Here is a 19,591-nt window from a genome sequence, read left to right as displayed (position 1 = left end):
TGCAACCGTGTTGAAGGCACATGGCCTCTGGCTCGTGCACTGAATCATTTTTTCCCCTCTTAAAACAGGAACCCAAGGCCTTTTAGGGGAATTCACAGGATCCCGTTGTGTTACGTGATTAATACTCGGCAGTCTTATAAACAGGAAGTTTGGACTGTAAAGCAGTTGAGGCAACTGAAGACAAATCGTTAAGGGATATGAATTTCACTTCTTGTTTTTATGGGTTGCACCAAAGTAAATTCAGAGGATACATTTGTCTGTGTTTTATTCTCCTCTCCTGTGTAATTATGATATAAAGGATTATTTAATAAGACTATAAATACAGAAGCCCTCTGTCATGAAGAATCCAGGCATCTACAAGTGGTTCTCTTAGTCCCATACCTTTCTGGTTCCTGTTCTTCTTAATATTGTTGGAAGTTTACATTCTGAGTGTGCCTTGGTCTTCTGTAGGTACCTACTGGGCATGCTCTGATGCATAACAGATGGGGCAAAACCTCTATGAAGACAATATGAAGATGTGGGGGCAAATTTAGGGTCATGGATCTTCTCATCATCTCATAATGCATCATAGCTGTTGTGCATACACAATTGCATGGTTAATGGAGTTGCATGCAGTGCAAGGGAGGGCTGCAATGATGCAATCAATTCCGTTGCTTACTTTTATTTAAAATGTCAGCACTTTGTCATGTAAGAGCTTGACGCATGATATCAATTTTGAATGGTCATTTCATAGCTATAGTGATAGGACATAAGTGTTCCTTGTGACAGAGCGCTACCGATCCTTTACAAAAAAAAAAAAGGGAAGATCACCAAAGTGTTTCATGTTCCAAGTGATATATTAATACAAATTAGAGCCAATTGTGGCAGAAGGAAACCATTTGAACTGCGTTAATGCGAAGATCAGTCAACAGAAGATCTGACATTGCTTTAATGAGCTGAGCTGCTGGAAAAATTAGGTACAAAGTCAATGAGATCAGGTTTCATTTCATCCCCTGGAATTATAGTCATTTTTTCTTAAACAAAACCTGGCAGCAAAAAATAGTTTAATGGGTTTTGCATACACAATCGAAGAATTTGTTACAAATATAAAACCTTATGATCGTGGCGGAGCAAAGGAACTTGTTATAGTCGGTAACTGGAGTGATTTTGCAGAGGCTGAAACATTTGAAAACCATTTATATCATAGCAGTAATGTTATGGAAATCTTAGGTAACCCTATATCAGTCTTATCCAAAAGTTGCATTGCCTCTTGGGGGGGGGGGGGGGGAAGCAAGTTAGGCTATTGTAAGTGCAGCTTAAAGTTCAGTTCATTTAAGGTGAGATTGGTGATGGATATTTTGATGGTATCATATATATTCTTGGCATTATGGTGGAATAGCGGGTACACCAATGATTGTATATGTCTATAACCTTATTATGAAGCTTGCCCTGGCCAAATCTCAAAGGCAGATGGGGTTTATATGGTCCTGGACTAGAAGACAGTGGGACTTTTCAGATTTTCTTTATGATATTGTGAGGAGAAGGCATCTCTTCTGGTTCCATGATGTTATTGTAGGATTGCCTACATAGTCACCTAGTTAGAAGGGCAATGAATACCTATGCATGAGCCAAATAGATAATGGATCGTTGTTTTGTTTTTACCCTGTGTTGTCTCAACATTCCTCCATCACTTCCTTACCTGAAGAAATATAATAAATTCTGTGTGCCACTTTGTTCCTGTAATTGCTTTCTGTCTCTCAGGCTCATAAATATGGAGCAGTGGGAAGGAAGGATCATTTGATTAAAGAAGAAGGAAAGGTAAAATCACTGAGGGGGCACACGTTGCTAGGCATCCCCCTGAGCTTCTAGTTGTTTATCTGTTACTGGTGCGACTCTTCTTTAAACTGACAGATGAGGCCTGGAGGGGTGGAAGAAGATTGTTGTGTGGTGATCAGCAAGTACCCCAGGCTGGTGCATTTATTGCAGAAGAGGTGTGGTATCATTTAAGCCACTACAAACACTGGAGGAAGCCTAACCTCTTGGCACCCGTCAGCAATCTTTTCTTGTCCTTTAAATACCTTGCTCTAAATACTGCTCTAAAACAGCAGTTTCAGTTTCATCTTTTTGTTCTGTTCAGTGCAAGAATTAACAACAACTTTGGCTTTCTTTCTTTGAAACTTAATGCCGAAAAACTTTTCAAAACATGACATTGGCAAAATCTGTGTATCGCTGTTCAGCGCTGGCCCGTCCCCATCAAGACTCGCCACACTTAATTCTTTGAAAAGCGGCTTTTATTCAGCTTGCATAAGTGATAACAGGCAGTGGGTAAGTGGTACATGACATTGGCCCTTAAATACAGCATTACTCAACAGCAACAAGGCTTCAGATCTGAAAATATCAGGACACACAGGAGTAACAATTAGCATTCTACCCATATAGTCTTTTAAGTCGTGTGTGAGGACTCACCCTGGGGGTCTAGTGGGGGTGCGACGGGGACGCCCGATGTGTCCGTCTTCGTTTGTGCCATCTTCTTGAATGCGCATGTTTCCGGGTTCGCGACGATCGTCTGTTTCCGGAAATTGCCGAACATGACGAAATTCAAATATTTTAAGGGCTTTCAATGTAGTTTTCTTTGCCCAATGTAAAGTTCTATTCATTAGTTCCTGGGTGCAATTCTCTGTTGTTTGACCCTGCCTGTTTTTGACTAAGTCCTGTCTGCTGCCTGTCTTTGACCCCTGCCTGTATTCTAACCATTCTCTTGGATCCTGAAGACCCTCTGGTATTCTGACTCGGCCTGTGACCCGATTACGCTTCTGACTCCTGTTTTGTACTGCATTGCCCATTTGGTAACTGACTTGGCTTGTGACCCCGATTACTGTCTACTGTTATTGTTCTGCTCAGCTCATCTGGTGTATTGACCCGGCCTGTGACCCTGACTAAGTTCCTGGTTCTCCCAGTCAGTTTAACGTGTGGTTCCCTTGCTTGCCTCAAAATATTCCCTGGGTCCTCTCATATTAAGACCTGGTGGCACCCGAGTAGCGGAGGGCTCCTCCTGAAGCCAAAGGTGGCTGCTACAGGCAGAAGACTGAGCCTTGACCGGGACCTTGGGGTTTGTTCTAGGTTCAGGATACTATTAGTAACATTGTGGTAGTTAGCTGGCCAGCCAAAGGTAAAGTTTTGGTACTGCATTGGTCTGTCTGCCGACATACTTCCATTAAATGTCATTCACCAGGCCTGGTTTCTACTAATGGAAGACCCAAACCCTCGAAACCAGCTTCGATGCCTAGCACTTCTTTCATGTTCCTGAGCTCTTTCCAGGATGAAATCTATTCTGTTGGACCCAGAGAGGGCATTAGTAAAGAGTGTTGGACTGGGGGGTCCTTGTACTAATCCTGTGGCTAAAATCGGGTCCAGAAAGGAGCGCAACAAAGTCTTGAGGGGGGGCCACAAGGGCCAGGGCCCACTGGGTTTTTCCCTGGTGTCCCAACAGTCCAACCCTATTAGTAAAATATGCATTGTGCAGAGTTGTGGTGAAATATGTGCAACACATTGGCTTGAATGGGTTACACCAGGTCTGAGGTTATGGAAAAGGATGGTCTACTCTACATGATGAAGTCCAGGCTGCGTAAAAGTTACGAGAATACACATTACAGATGATTGCAATGAATGGTATAAAACCACAAGTAAGGAGAAACACACAGCTTTATATATTGTAAATTCTGTACAGTTGACGGAGCATTTTAAACCATTTTTGCAGGTGTAAATCTTGTGACACGGCTTTATAAATGGGCCCCCAAGTGTGCTTCATTAGTTTTCCTCTTTAAAAGGTCAATAATGCAATTGTAAAGCCAATAAAAATAGATCTTTTCCCGCTGAATAAAGGATACCGCCGTGTCTAAGAAGTGCTGTTTTCAACAGGAATTGATTGGGAAAGCTAAGCAAGTATTCCAACACTTTCGGGGATTTATTATTTTTCTTTCAAAGGCTTAGAGAAGGTTTTATACCTGGCCATGTGTGGTAAGTACCACTGCCGGGAGCCTTGTGGCTCAGCCACCAAGAATGATCAACACTGATACACGTAACCCAGACGTGCTGGGATAATGAATAGCGCTTGTACCACTAACCCCGAGTCGGCTTCAGCCATTATTGAAATGAATAATTTTCAATCTGTTCCCAGAATTAGTTACATAATTCCAGAAATAATAGCTGGGTTTATCCATTTTCAGTTAGTCATACAATATATTAACTGTTACAGTAAAGTTTTTGTTGACGGATATGCTGGAAATGTAAATGAATTGTGCTGCCAATAATAAATTAGCATTTCAGCTGCCTTTCCACCTACTTAGAATTCAATTCACATTCCTGTTCACACATTTAATGCAATGCTTCCAAAGGAAATATCGTCTGCCCATGCTGTTAACTTTCTTAGTTTTTTACCCTGTCTTTCAGAATCTAGCCCATTTAGCATTAGGGTTTCTTTCCAATCATTTCCTCAGACCTAGAGAGAATACACATTTTATTTCTTGTATATTTCTCACTGCCTTAATGGAAGCATTCTCTATAAAGGGCAGAAAATCAATCTATGTGATCACCCTTATGGGGAATATTGGTGCTCGAGCTCCTCAGAGAAGAAGTGCTTGAAGGGCCAACATGTCACCTAGGGGTTCAAGAAGAGTTGGAAATTGGAAGGTGGAGTCATTTTCAGGCCAGGGTTCTCTTTACCTCTTGATTTGGTTATTGTTTGTTTTGTGTTCTTGTATGATACATGTATACATGCATTTATTGTACAATGCTGCAGAATATGCTGGCATGTTAAGAGAGAAGAAGAAGGAGAAGAAGATAACTTTGTGTGTCCATTTTACGAAGAGAACTGGCCTGCATCCCTTACGGCTGATGGCTGGAATGCTGGAAGTTTTTGTTTAATAACAACTGGAGGGTCACAGTAAGGGGCCAATTCACTAAGGGTCAAATATCGAGGGTTAATTAACCCTCGATATTCGACTAGGAATTAAAATCCTTCGACTTCGAATATCGAAGTCTATGGGAAAAAAACTGGAACTGAATTTGGAGAAAAGTGTTTTTCTCCATGAAATTAAATCTCGCCCATGATTTTTCACATGCTAAACCATGAGATAACAATTTCTTACTGAATTTAATCTGGCCCTTTATATAAAAAGTAAAAACTTCATTTTTATGTCACCTGTTTTTTGAGGTCCCACCAGTATGTAATGCATAATGCATTTCCCTGATTTTACATTTTCCTGGAACATGTGCAAGTTCCCTGAAAAAATGTAGGTTCTGTTGTATCCTTGCCTACTTTTAGTAAGGGGATCATTACAAAGCCATTCTTTGTAATAAAGCCAATGAATTCCAGAATCTTAGCCTTCAATATACTACTTGCACCACATTACTTCTACCATACAGCACCCCACAAAGTCATAAAAGTCAATGTTTTTTTTCTTAAATTGTGCATATCCAAAGCTGTGAAGGAAATGTCAAAGTAGTAACTGGCAGGACAAGTTCAGTTCTAGAGCCAGTGCAGAGCTCTAGGATTGCTTATATAGTAGAGGAAAAGAGGGGAACACCATGCAGCCCATTAAGGTTCAAGGTGTGATTATTGTGAGTAACTGCACTGAAAATCATGACTGTACCAGTATATATATATATGTGTCGGTCTGGGGTACCAAGGGTCAACCAAAAAACCTAAAGCTCCCCATAGATGTGACGTTTCTTCTTGCCGAACAACTGACTTTAGTGAAGTCCGACCAATCCTTCGAAATTATTGTGCGGTTAGTGGGATTTGAACGATCGTACATCTTCCGTTTTTTCGCCTGACATCTATCAGGAAATTGATCGGCCAGGTTAAAAAATCTTTGTCGGTCTCAGTGCAATCTATCTATGTTTGCAGGGCAAAGCAGGCAGCTCCCCTTTGTTTTCCTGGCAAATTGGTCTTTTTATTTGATGGTCAATTGGGTATGGCCATGGGATAGGCATATAAGGCCAAATATTGGGTCAGTAGGAGAGGTTCAGCTGGTGGGCCAGTCTGACACTTTATACACATATGCACAGAACTGATTTACTTTTTCCACTTAGACTGTAAGCTCTACGCAGCAGGGACCTCCTTCCCACTATGTCTCTTTGTCCTGATATGATTTTGTATATATTTATTATGTGATTTGTCTTCCCTGTGTATACTTTTATATATATATATTGTACTTTTATGTACTGTACAGCACTGCGGCTCCTTAACAGCGCTTTACAAATAAAGATATACATACATACAATACATGGTACAATATTCCCTGTAGATCTATCATTTTGATTTCTGCCACATTGATCGCAGTATAAAACCTGTTGATGGTCAGCCGAACACTGTAATGGGAGGCATCTCTTTCTGCTGGTTGGGTTGAGGAATGTCTCCCGCATTCTGCATTTGTTGAAGTTTCCAAAATAAGGCCTTTCACGAGATTAAAACAATAGTATTCATGCGGTTTGATAAACAGAGCTATTTTGTTTCAAGCTCCCCACACAAAATTCTTAGAAGCGGCACGACTGAATCAAAGCCATTTTATTTGGAGAACAACATTTCTTTTCTTCTCGAGTGAATCCGTACAGACTTTAAAGGCCCAGCTGCAGGGACAATCTTAGTTTGCAGGGTCTTTATGTTGAAAGTTAAGCAGCAATGTCTTTTTTTAAAGCTTTAAAAGACAGAAATTTGTTCTGTTCCACCATCAAAGGATGTTGTGCCGAATTACAATGCCAGTGTCATTTAGAATGATCTTCTTTTCCAGTAGAGAAGCCCTCTGATGTACAGTGTATAAAGAATGTACAACCCAAGTGGATAGAAATGGAGCATGCAGCATGTTCTCATCTTCTTTCTGCACAAACCTGGCTCACATTTGTCCTATGATCTATCTGGACTATAGGAAGAGGCCCCCAATAATATCTTTTTTCTTACAAAGATATCAGCAAATATTCATGGGAAAAGGAAATATAGTGCTATGTCTCATCTTACATTACAAATGACCATTCCATAATATAAGCCATTTCATGTTGGTGTCCTGTATCTTAATCTCCTACCTCTCTGTGAGTCTTTGCTGTTGTTACCAACAACTGGGTGTGATTTTCCTTGATGTCTCTCACTTTCTAAACTAAGAAACAGCCTACATTTTCTACTGATCATATGTCATCCCTGTCTAATAGCCCCAAGTATTCACTAGTCTGTTTACAGATTTATGGACAGCACTAAGAACAAAATAGTTGCTTAGTTGTGTTGTGATGGATTCAAGCTAGCGTATGTTCCAAGTCCCCAGACAGGGATGACGTATTATGGGTATAATGGTTGGTAGATGCTTCCTGGACCCAATCTGGCAGGCGGTATTTTTAACTACTTCTAGATTTGTATCTCATGAGTTTCATGAGTTTGAGTTCCATTATAAGTTCCATTATAGTTCCTTGCGAATTAAGCAACATTTTGTTATTGAAAGAGAGTAACATACCTCCTAGCAAGCTAAAATTTAAAAATTACTTGGTGAATTCCATACCTATCGTAGTACTAAAAAGGATTCTGTCATGATTTTGATGGTGTAGTTTTTATTTCTAAATTAAACGGTTTCAATTACAAATAAGTAACTCTACCATATAAAATTTGAACCAACAAATGTATTTTTTAACTGTAATATTGGTTTGTAGGCAGCCATATCAGGTTATTGTGCCTTTTTTCAGAGCCAGCATTTCACAATGGAACTACTTTCAGATAGGCTATTGTGCAATGGAACTGGAGGAGTCGAGTGGGACTTTGATTTTTACTATTGAGTGCTATTCTCATATCTCCCAGAGAGTTGTTAGCTTGTATCAGGGAGCTGTTAACTGGTTACTTTCCCATTGTTCTGCTGATGGGCAGCAGGGAAGGATTGTAGGAGCTGATATCATTCCAACTTGCAGTGCAGCATTAAAGAGTGACATAACTAAGGGCACCAGGGAAACTAACAACATGTCTAGCCCTATGTCAAAAAATTACACAACAGTGATGGTTTTGGGTACTTATCAGTTGACTGGGTACCTATTTGTCGACTATTTTATGGAGAATAGACCCTTAGTGACCTCAACCTAAATAAAGGATAAAACTTAAAAACTTTCAAAACACACCAGTTAATAGTGCTGCTCCAGCAGAATCTATTTTTTAAAAGAGTAAACAGATTTTTTTATATTTAATTTGGCATGAGGCTAGACATATTGTCAGTTTCCCAGGAGCCCTCCGGGAAACTTGTGCTCTGATAAACTTCAGTCACTCTTTACTGCTACACTGTAAGTTGGAGTGATATCACCCCCATCCCATCCCTTCCCTCCCCCACCCCAGCAGCCCAACAGCAGCCTATCAACAGAACAATGGGTGGCAAACCAGATAGCAGCTATCTGAAACCTCTGTGGAAGATTTTGTATTGCTAAAATTGCTCCCTAGCTGTACCCAGACGTAAACACGCGAATAGCACCAAAAACAGGAAAAACCCTGCTTTTTTTTCCTGCTTGGATGCTATTCTCATGTCTACCACTAGATGGGGTTAGCACTTTTACCTCTGCAAACACAACCCATGTCGTGGTATAATACAACGGAAGGTGAGAAGCCATATCTGTCTCAATGCTGGCTCTTTGTCAAAGCTCAGGATCAGGCACAATACACTGAGATGGTTGCCTCCATACTAATACATACAAATACATTTGTTGGTTCAAGAATAAAGTTTTACATAGTATAGATAATTATTTGCAATGTGTAATTTAGAAATAAAAAGTAAACCATAAAAATTATGACAGAATTCCTTTAAGGAAGATTAACAAGGTTATAGAATCTCTTTAAGTAGATTAGACACAGTGTTACAGATTTTACAGGCCATGTTTGGACCTTGCACTACAGCTTTATATATAAATGCAGAACCAAGTCCTGCAGCCAAGTACTTGCTATCAGTGAACACCATAACTGATTAAGTGCTCAAAGCTGGCAGCATAGGAAGGTAGAAAGAATGTAATTAGTCTGAATTCAGAGTGCGCTAGAAATGAACGAGGAAGGTGGCAAAGTGGCACGCCAAGAGAATATCATTAGCGAAGTAAAGTCCAAAAAAAATAAGGGAAATTGAGCAGAATTTAGTTTGGCAGAGACTGTGAAGTAGAAAATAATCATGGGCATGTATGAAGGGAAACTGTAGGGCAGAAATTAAATCTGCTTCAGGACAGATAAGCAGAAGAAATTAGGGGCAGACGAAGTAACTAATAATCAGACAAAGGATTAGTCTGAGGGTGAAGATAAAGGGTATTCTGTTGTCTATAGACCCATAAAGTATCTGTAGTGAAATTACTAAATACAAAAATTATAATGATAAAATCTATGATATTCGGAATGGGTTTGTATTCAAATGACATAATTCACATGACAATATCTATTTTATAGTTAATAAATCAAATATTTTCTTTTGCATTTTATATTGGAGCTGTTTGTACTGAGAAAATACCAGATACTATTTTGAGATATATTTACCAACATACAAAAATAAAAAAATCTGAGATGCTTGCTTTTATATCTGTAACAACTTTTTTTAGATTACTAAACCATAAAAACAAATATGGGTTGAAATTCTGTATTTTATATAGGGATGCAATTAGGATTCGGTTCGGTATTCGGCCTAATCTTTCACGAAGGATTCGGGGGTTCGGTCGAATGCAATAGTGGATTTCAGCATCTCTACAAGAGAAATGATCCAAGCCGTCAGGGAAAAGGTGCACAGTGGGGGGAGGGGTCTCCATCTTGAAGTTTGTTAAAGGAACACTAAAACCAAAAAATCAAAGTGTTTTGAAGTGATGAAAATATAATTCACTGTTGCCTTGTACTGGTAAAACTGGTGTGTTTGCTTCAGAAACACTACTATAGTTGATATAAACAAGCTGCTGGGTAGCTGTGGGGGCAGCCATTCAAGGCTGAAAAAGGAGAGAAGGCACAGGATACAAAGCAGATAACAAATAAACACTGTAGAATACAATGGGATTCTATATTGTTTATCTGTTATCTGCTATGTGTCCTGTGCTTTAATGGCTGCCCTCATGGCTACACAGCAGCTTGGTTACATAAACTATAGTAGTGTATCTGAAGCAAACACTCCACTTTTATCCGTTTCGGAGCAACATAATTTATTCGTAACTTAAAACACCTTGATTTTTTTGATGTTACTCTTCCTTTAATTGTCAGTGACACTGCACATGCTGAGTGTGCTCTTAGTGGCGACAGCCCCTAAGCTAGTAGTTGCAAATCATCAAGCAGAAATTGAGGTTCATCTGTCATAGAAGCTGATTAATACATCCTGATGGCAATATCACTGGTTTCTGAGCTGCCATGTAATCTGGATTAATTACTTATTAGCCATGTATGTTCTTTCTATATATATAGTACATTGTGAGTAGGTCCCTAAACTCAGGAAACTGTGCAGAACATAAATAAAATAGCCATATAGTGGCATCTAGTTTGTTTGGCTTCTAGAAATGTTAAATAAAATATTATAAGCGACCATTCACTGGAGGTGTTATTTCCTTGGTGGGGGGGAGGAGCAAATGATTTGTAACAATTTCTGTACTATTAAATTTCCTGTGATATTTACACAGCATTATGTATTTAGTGCCAGTAGACACCCACACCGCCTGAGAAAAATAATTGCCACAAATGGCGTGCAGTCTCTGTTGGAGGTTGCTAGTGGTCACAGTGTGATTTTATGCTGGAACTCACAGTGCTGGAGGCTGCTGAGAATCATAGGGTCTTTCTATGCTGGGTGTGCTCTTAGTGGGGGTGATGATGGTGCTAGAAATAACTCAAAATATTATTAAAACCTACACAAACAGGCTTAGGAACCATGATAAAGTGAAGAGAAAGTGACGTAACCCCTGCTATTGAGGAGGCTTTTCCATGGTGGCTTCCACCTCCTCTTCTTAGTGATTCTGTGTTCCAACATCATTTATATTGATCTTCTGCGTCAGGTTCCTTGCAGGAGCGATCCTGGCCTCCGCCGTCTGAGGCAGCTTGCAGTTGCTGCCGTCCACCTCCCCCCCGTACGATCACCTTTTTGCGCTGGAGGGGGTCCGGGGGGTCCACGAGCGAGGCAAAAAGGGCCAGGACACTAGCGCAGAGAACATAATTGTGCTCGCTGCGTTAGAAGAGCCGAATTTCCGGTTTGAAAACCGGAAATTCGTCTCTTAAAGTACCAGGAGCGGCATTTTTGCCGCCCCCGATACCTAGTGGGGCGCTGCCACCTGAGGCGAGATCCTCAGCTCGCCTCATTGGTGAAGCACCCCTGGTTCCTGTACCAAAATGTATCCTGGTTTATGGAAACGTTTGTAACAACACCCTTAGTTTTAGTAAAATAACTCATTTATTACTTATGGTACCTGGTTGGGTAGGATGCAAAAGCATGTAAAATATTTTACTCTGCCACTTATGTGTCATACGCTGGAGGTGTTATTTCCATGTCTCGTGTGGGGTAGCAAATGTTTCTTAATATATTCTCTAATTTTGCATTTCCTGCTTGTGATCTTTACGCATATGTATTCAAGATGAGGATCAAAAGAGTGATTTCTAAAGGTCCTAGCTCATTTCTCTAACTACTGTTAAAACCTCTTTCTGTACAAACTGTCAGTTTATATCAAACTGATAAGATCACAGTGCTCTGGATAGTGTTTAAAGAGAAATACGTAAAATATCACTATTTCCTTTCTACCTTACTCTAATATTTGTCCCCAGGGCCACCATCTGGGGTCGGATAGGCAGATCTGTCGCCAGGGGCCCCATCGACGTGGGGGTTTCAGATCGATATGAAAGGGCCAGGGGTGACCGGGTTTTTATTGATCGGAGTAAAGTTGGGAGGGTCATTTTACAAATGCAAAAGCGGATTTATCAATATCCTTGTGGTTGTTGGGAGTCACAGTGTTATTTTATGCTGGGAGTCACAATGCTGTATTATGATGGAGCTGCTACAAGTCACAGTGATGCTCTATGGCTCTATGCTAAAGCACACACAGAGGTGACAGGTGGACCTCTGTTTAGAAACATGGGAATATCTGAGCAGAGGGCCACTAGTCATTGCTAAATGTGCTTCAGGCACTAAGTTTACCATAGATTACTGTGGGCAGCACTGACATAGGAAGGCTTTTTGACCACAATGGCAGTTGCAGTAAAATTATCCTAGGAATTTCAATGAAATATTACCTGAAGGTGGAAACTCAGTTTGCTAATCTTTTCTTCTCTTTCTTTTTAGAACCACGATGGGATATCCCTACGCATTTCTTTTATATTTCATTCTACAACTCCGTGATGTAGCAGCAGATAATGAAACCTACACAACAGAAGCAAGTAAGTCAGGACTGTCTCTCCAAAGGTGGTGTTCATTGGTCAGTGTTTGGATGACAAGCTCTGCAATGTATTCTATAAGAGATGTCATGGATGGGCCCTAACAAATGAGAATGATTGTAATGAGATCTTCCAAGATACCTCATTTTAGACATTTCCTGTTTGTTCATGTTTTAGAGTAAAGAAGAGCTATATATATTAACATTGATTAATATTGTCCATCATTCTCCTGTACAACATAGTACTGGTTGATCAATAAGATGTATAGTGCAAGTTGATCCACAGGTCCAATTGCCATCTTGGAGTCAGGAAGGAGAGGTTTCAGATGTTTTTTTTTTTTTGCCTTCCTCTGGATCAACTGGCAGTTAGGCAGGTTATACACAGACTTAAAGAAGAAGGAAAGGTTAAAACTAAGTAAGGTTTATCACAAAGTTCTATATAAATACACAAGTAAACCCTCAAAGTAATGCTGCTCTGTCAAAAGAAACACAGCATTTCTTTCCTTTTATAGTGTACTCATGGGCTTCTGTATCAGACTTCCTGTTTTCATCTTAAACCTCCAGGGCTTGGGCTTGAGCATGCTCAGTTTGCTCCTCTCTCCCTCCTCCCTTCCCTGATGTAATCTGAACCAGAGCTATAAGTGAGCAGGGAGAGACTCAGGCAGGAAGTGATTTCTCACCAATATGACATTTGCTATCCTAAATAAATGGAGAAAGCTGCTATGACTGTTTACTCAGGTATGGTATAGTATTATACAAAATAAAAATAGAGTTCTAGCTTGCATTATTATGGCTAATCTATTGCCAATAAACTGCCTTGCTAATGTTCCTTCTCCATTAAGGTTGAACTTGATAGATGTGTGTCTTTTTTTTTTACCTAACTTACTATGTTACCATGTTATAGGAGAGAACACATTGATAATAAATATTCTTGCACCCACACGTGCAGTTTCTTCAACTGTTTGCTGGGCATAAAGTACAACACAATATTATCGGTACTTGTATGGTGGCCCGCTGTGCCCATGTAGTATGGATAATGCTTGGTTCAGGAATTCGCCAGGTTTGAAAAATTCATTATGGTGCCCAGTACATGGGGCATTGGCAGTTGAGGACGTATGGTGGAACAGTTTCAGTCATTTGTGCTCTTTGTATCAACGACTGTGACAACAGAGAGCGGTTATACTACTTACCATGTTCTTGATACACTTGATTTTTTGCCGATTGATCATCATCATTTGGCCGATAGAGAGCCTACCTCATTGGCTTTTGACTTTACAATATTTAATGTCATTAAAACTTCTCCCACTCCTTGGCTTACAGATACCTGGAGTGGAGGTGGAGATTCAAAGTTAACCAGCTGAGGTTACATTATAACATGGACTGTTGAAAGGAATTTTCTGCAAGAAAGGTTTTGAAAAACAAATCATACTTGACAACTTAAGGCTGGATGCCAAGGGATGTGTCAAGGGATCATCTAGTATAGGTAGGGTGTCCATATTGTCTTGCAATACTTGTTCACTGGCTGGTCTAGGCATTTTGAATGTGATAGTTTTACTAGAGAAAATAGCAGCTTTCAGAAGCCTTTGTGCAACTTCTCTAACGGCACAAGACTGGAGACATCTGGCAGCTTAGATATGGTTTATGTCAAATAATGAAGCTTTTGTAGCAATAAAAAGTGGAGGCAAAATGAAAAGTCTAGCAGTGCCTAGAAGAAGTATATCATAACCTATATCTAATGAGTTTGGGCTGATAGTGACCAATACAATACATTTCCATAGGCTTTTCTGGCAGAAAAGTGCAAGAAAAATAAAAACATTTTTAGGATTGTAATTATACAGATAAATTAGAACAATCCGTTCATGGCTCAGCATCATTCCGCTACAGAAAAGGTCAGACAAAGAAGAGAAAGATCTTCTCAAAAGCTCCCTATTGTGATACAGTCACGAAACTGCAGCTGAACTGTTGCCAATTCTTCTAGAGAATATTGTGCTGAGAGCAGCATGCCCATCAAAGGTACTTGGCCGAGACGTCTAAACAGGCACATTCCATTATGGATGATGCTGACACATGTCTGATTTGCATGTGCATATTTATATCATCATTCTACCGGATCTCTCCGATCAGCTAATTCCCTACCAAAGCTGGGGAATTCCAATTGTTTTAAAGTTCAGTCCACCTCCAACACTAATTCTGACCATTGTGACCTCAACGCCTCATCTTCTCTATGGAGTGCAGTGACAACAGGAGTGCCTGTGCCGTACAGGAAATAAGAGGGGGCTAAGGAGCAACCTGGAAACATAAGCAGAGCAGCTGCTACTCCCTAACAATTGACAATGTCTGTAAACACTCCTTCCTGCTGATCTCATCTTGCCCATAAATTATAGTGTTAAACGTCTGCTTCACAAGTCGACTCATTCCGATGATCACTAAGAGAAATGATAATTATGCAGACCGCAGTCAAGATGATTTCAGCAGATCAGGATATGTACTCTAATTAAACCCGAGAGTGTAAATACCAAAACAGTCTGGCAAAGAATGTTGTTGCAAGCAATTCTTGGCACACACAGGCAGATCTAATAGTTCAATCAGTTGTCCACTGGATCTGCCGTTTGGCCATGCCAAACCATCGAAGAAACCTGAACAAACTCCATGTCAGTATGGAGATAATAATCCCATTTGGGAACTTTTAGGATCCTATTGTCCTATTGGTTTCCATCAAAAATCACCGGGCTCCCTGCATTGCCCACTGCCAACTACTGGCCACCTGGGCCACCTGGGCCCTTGTCAACTATTTAGCACAGGGCCTTTAGATAAAACATTGTCTAAATAGACTATGCCTGAACCATGCGCCATTATATTCAAACATGTCTCAGAACAACCCCATATCTCTTTCAGGTCCTGCAAATCTTGACCGTTGGGAGGTATTTATCAGTCTGAGCCACCACTGGAACCAAGCCCCTGACAGGACTCCTCTCTGCCCCCTGTAATGGTAACCCTGGCCCTTTATACTATATGGCAGTGTTCTACAAACTATGGCCTGGAGCTGTGGTTTGTAGGACTCGTAAGATAGAAGGCCAGTTAGTGTTAGATTTAGGAGACTTCATATTTTCTCTTCTAGATATTCCTTGAGACTTAAAGGAGAACTAAATCTTAACTAAAGAAGCAGGCTAGAAATGTTGTAGATTATGTTTTGGGTTTCTGTACCAGCCCAAGGCAACCACAGCCCTTTAGCAGTAAAGATCTGTGTCTCCAAAGATGCCCCAGTAGCTCCTCATCTTCTTTTCTTCTGGTTCAATGCACATGCTTTGTTCGTGGGCCCTAGGGCCCAACGATTGGATCAGAATGGAGGCCATACAGGTGGTCGGATTGCGGGACTGCATCAACGAAAAGATGTGGCTGCGATCAGACTGGATTTTATACAAGTTTGAAGTCCTGGATCATTGCTGCTATTGACAAGCCGAAACTTTACGCTGGTACAATAAGTTCAGTATATAAAATATGGCATTTTTAGCCATATTCATTTTTAGTGTTTAGTTCTCCTTTAACGCACAACCGACCCAGACCCACAGACCCCCTAAATGCCCTCCCTGCCCCTGGTACCTTCCTACCTCTCACCCTACCTCCACTTGACCCAGAGGTCCGCAGAAGTATAAGTGACGTCACAATTGACTGGAGGTGGCAAATCAACGAGGTCAGGGGGGAAAATAATTTTTAACTCAGGAAGGTGGTGGGATTGCAAGCCTGCAATTGACCTGGGTATCCAGGCAGGGTACCCGCAGAGTAGCTGCATGGTAAGGGAATCGGGGGCTTTCTACCCACAAACTAACAGTGGTGCACGTATCCAACTCGATGCAGGACTCTATCGTGGAATTTTTTAAGACCTGTTGGGGTTTGATGTATGTGACAGAGAGGGTGGCAACAATGCGATGCTATTTTTTTCCCTTCAAGCAGAATAATAAACAATGCATTCTGATCATATCGAAGTCCTCACAATGTGTTCTAGTAAGAACCAATGGGTGCTTGCAGGCTTGTATGGGGGCGCAGAAGCCAAATTAATATATAAAAGATAGATAAATATACTGTATATAAAAGCCAAAAATGGCTGTAATAGTGGTAATACTAGAAGCAATTTTAATGTCAAAATAATTTTTCCCATGTTTCATTTTCAGTACGTGCAGTTTTCACAGAACCGAAACTTGTGCGGCTGAATATTTTTTGTGCTTCTCTCCTGCAGTAATCTTCCTCCCACACATTCTATACGGAATTTCTATGGAGCTGCACTACTTGCCAATCAGTGTATCAGTGTATTATTAGAAAAAAAACCCTGTCCTCCTCTTCAGATTCTGAAACTCTTCCTCATTGACTGACAGTTGTCGTGCCCATATCAACTTATTGCATCACTTGTTCTCCCCAGGCTTCGTATCACTTGTTAAGAATATAAACCCAAGGGGGCAAAGTCACTAAAGGGCGAATTTTCGCCAGCGACCAATTTGCCACACTTTGCGCCACTTCGCAGGCACAAATTCATTGCCACTACACTAATTCACTAAAATGCGAAGTTGCGTCTCAGCAGCCGAATGCTGGCGAATTTTTGGTAGCGTTACTTTGGCAGTGCGAGCATTTCATAGCAAAGTTTCGATATCGTTCATTTCTGTCTAGTGAAACTTCGTAAGTTCTTTTACGCTTAGGTCACTTTGAATAGGGCGGGTACATAAAAGTCATATGGACGTCTTTATTAGAGATGTTGGTGCAAATGCTTGAAGTGGCCACTTTGTATTACAAATGTCCAAGGAACCATAATAAAGACAAAAGAGATCATATAATGCCCTACACATGAGCCCACCCTAAAACAAATGTGGCATGCCCCTCAAATGTATGGGGAAAGGAAGAGGCGAAGGAAACTCTGGCGAAAGAGCTCATGTACAGTACAATTCGCACCTTTGTGAATTTGCGGAGTAACAACCATTCGCCAGAGTGAAAAGTCGCCTGACGATAAGGTGCGAACATACGCTATCAATGGTCTCTTTCCCTAGCTAATTGTCCTCTACACCTGTTAGTGAATAGGCGATGTCGATGTGGGTGGGATTTCTGGCGAATTGTCGCTAGCGACGGCCACACCACCATTTCACCAAAGCTGTTGGTTGAATTATAAATAATGGAACCCATCATAAAAGATAATTAGGGGCATATTTATCAAGGGTCGAATTTTGAACTGAAAAAAAGTCAAAATTCGAATTCAAAAAGACCAACCAAAATTAAGTCAAAGGTTTTTTTTTCGATCGAATAGGCCTGTATTTGGCCGAATTCGAATCTTAATTAGCCTAATTTGAATCTTTATAGCGCATACGATTCAAAGTTTTTCAAAGTCCACCAATTGACTATAAAAGGGTTCTAGGAGGTCCCCCATAGGCTAAAACAGCAATTCGACATGTTTTAGATGGCGAATGGTCGAATTTTTAAAGAGACAGTACATGATAAATTTCGATATTAGAATTTTCAGATTTTCAAAGCATGAGAGATTAAGGGGCAGATTTATCAAGGGTTGAGATGTATTTTTGAATGAAAAAAATCGAATTTCGAGCAATTTTTTGTGTACTGGGGTATTTGAAAAAACCTATTTGGAGTCAATTGGTGGACTTTGAAAAAATAGAAGCTTTTTTTGGGGAAAAACTTAAAATCGTATTAGATCGAATGCGCTATTAAGATTTGAATTTGGCTAATTAAGATTCAAATTCGGCCGAATACAGACCTATTCAGTCGGTCTTTTTGAATTAGAATTTCGACTTTTTTTCAATTCGAAATTTGACCCTTGATAAATATGCCCCCTAATTGTCTTTCAAGATGGGTTCCATTATTTATAATTCAACCAACAACTTTGGTGAAATGGTGGTGTGGCCGTCGCTAGCCACAACTCGCCAGAAATCCCACCCTAATCGACATCGCTTATTCACTAACAGGTGTAGAGGACAATTTGCTAGGGAAAGAGACCATTGATAGAGTAAGTTTGCACCTTATCGTCAGGCGCCGGCTAAAATGAAAAAAAAAACACCGGCGATAATCACACGCGGCGATTCGTTTTCCGAAGTTGCCTGAGAGGCATTTAGTTGGCACAGAGTGAGGGAAGGCGTTTGGGGAGATTGGTCGCCGCAAAAGCAAGGCAATTAGTCGCCAGGAGATCAAATCTCCCCAAAACGCCCAGTGTGGCCTGACCCTTATAAAGGAAAGCATCATAAAAATGGGTACAATCCCACATCCAGTTGTCTGCCGTTATAATCGGACTTCTATGCTGGAGCCATAGATAGCAAAGCAGGTGGTACTTAAAGGGTTAATGTTTTACACTTGTTCGGAGACACGGATGATTGCACGTTATTAAAAGGTCCCTGAGCTTTGCCGCAACATTGATGAATACAAGTCGGAACATAAAAATACCTCCACACTCCGGCGGCTTCCACCTTTGCTGTGTGTCACCACGGCAACCAGATTCTCCTTCTAATGCATATACAGCGTGTGACAGCAGCTATAAATTAAGTCTGGAGAGTGGGGTAATGAGAGAAAGCAGGGGATGGAGTTGGGACCGTGAACTCCGCTGGATAAGCTGCTAGTCCTCTCAGGAACCTCTCGACAGGGAACGATAGTTTAGTCAGACATTCGGTGTCTGTGGAGAAAATCTCACTGACAATGAACTAGTCCCTTATTTGAAGATACACAGGAACACCGTCAGAAATCTTAGGGCCACATTCAAGGAGTAAGCACCACTGAGACCCAGATATTTCCTTCCCTGCCCACGAGAAACTTATTATGTAGCTCTGTCTTTTCTGGCCAGGTATGGGGGAGCCGGGACCTTCTTGGGTGTCTGGTTGCTGTGACCCTGCAGGGAACCTCATTCATTTAAAATGGCTTTACTTCTTCTTAAAATTTCTGCAGCCGCTAGGGTTGCCATCTGGTCGGTATTTCATTGGTCTAGCGAGTAAATCACAAACTAGGGCTGATATTTCTAATTACCTGGCAATGTAAACGTGTAATGTGCAAAGTCCAATTCCGCCATGTTTTTTTTTTACCCACAACGCAGCCTTTTCCCCCATATTTTGAGTCTAATAGCAGTTGCGGGGGGGGGCTTTGTGCCTGACACATTTGCAGCCAGTGCATGAAAGTGTGTGCAATTGTGTTTGCACTTGGACGGGGTTCTGCTGAAAATAAATGGTGCTTGGTTTTCGTCACTTTCAGCTTTTGGTAT

General features: G+C 40.8%; 1 protein-coding gene across 2 annotated transcripts in view; it reads left to right on the top strand.

Annotated features, from left to right (window-relative positions):
- LOC108696116 (receptor-type tyrosine-protein phosphatase epsilon) overlaps positions 1-19,591 on the top strand; it is a 133,566-nt gene that overhangs the window by 71,532 nt on the left and 42,443 nt on the right. For both annotated transcript variants that reach the window (XM_041568645.1, XM_018225170.2), the window contains exon 2: positions 12,267-12,361. In XM_041568645.1, coding sequence (XP_041424579.1) covers positions 12,267-12,361 — 95 coding nt within the window. The remainder of the gene's footprint in view (positions 1-12,266; positions 12,362-19,591) is intronic.

Source organism: Xenopus laevis, chromosome 7L (genome assembly GCF_017654675.1).
Source record: "Xenopus laevis strain J_2021 chromosome 7L, Xenopus_laevis_v10.1, whole genome shotgun sequence".
Classification (NCBI taxonomy): Eukaryota; Metazoa; Chordata; class Amphibia; order Anura; family Pipidae; genus Xenopus; species Xenopus laevis.
The sequence above is the reverse complement of the archived record's forward strand: the minus strand, read 5'-3'. Positions and strand labels throughout refer to the sequence as shown.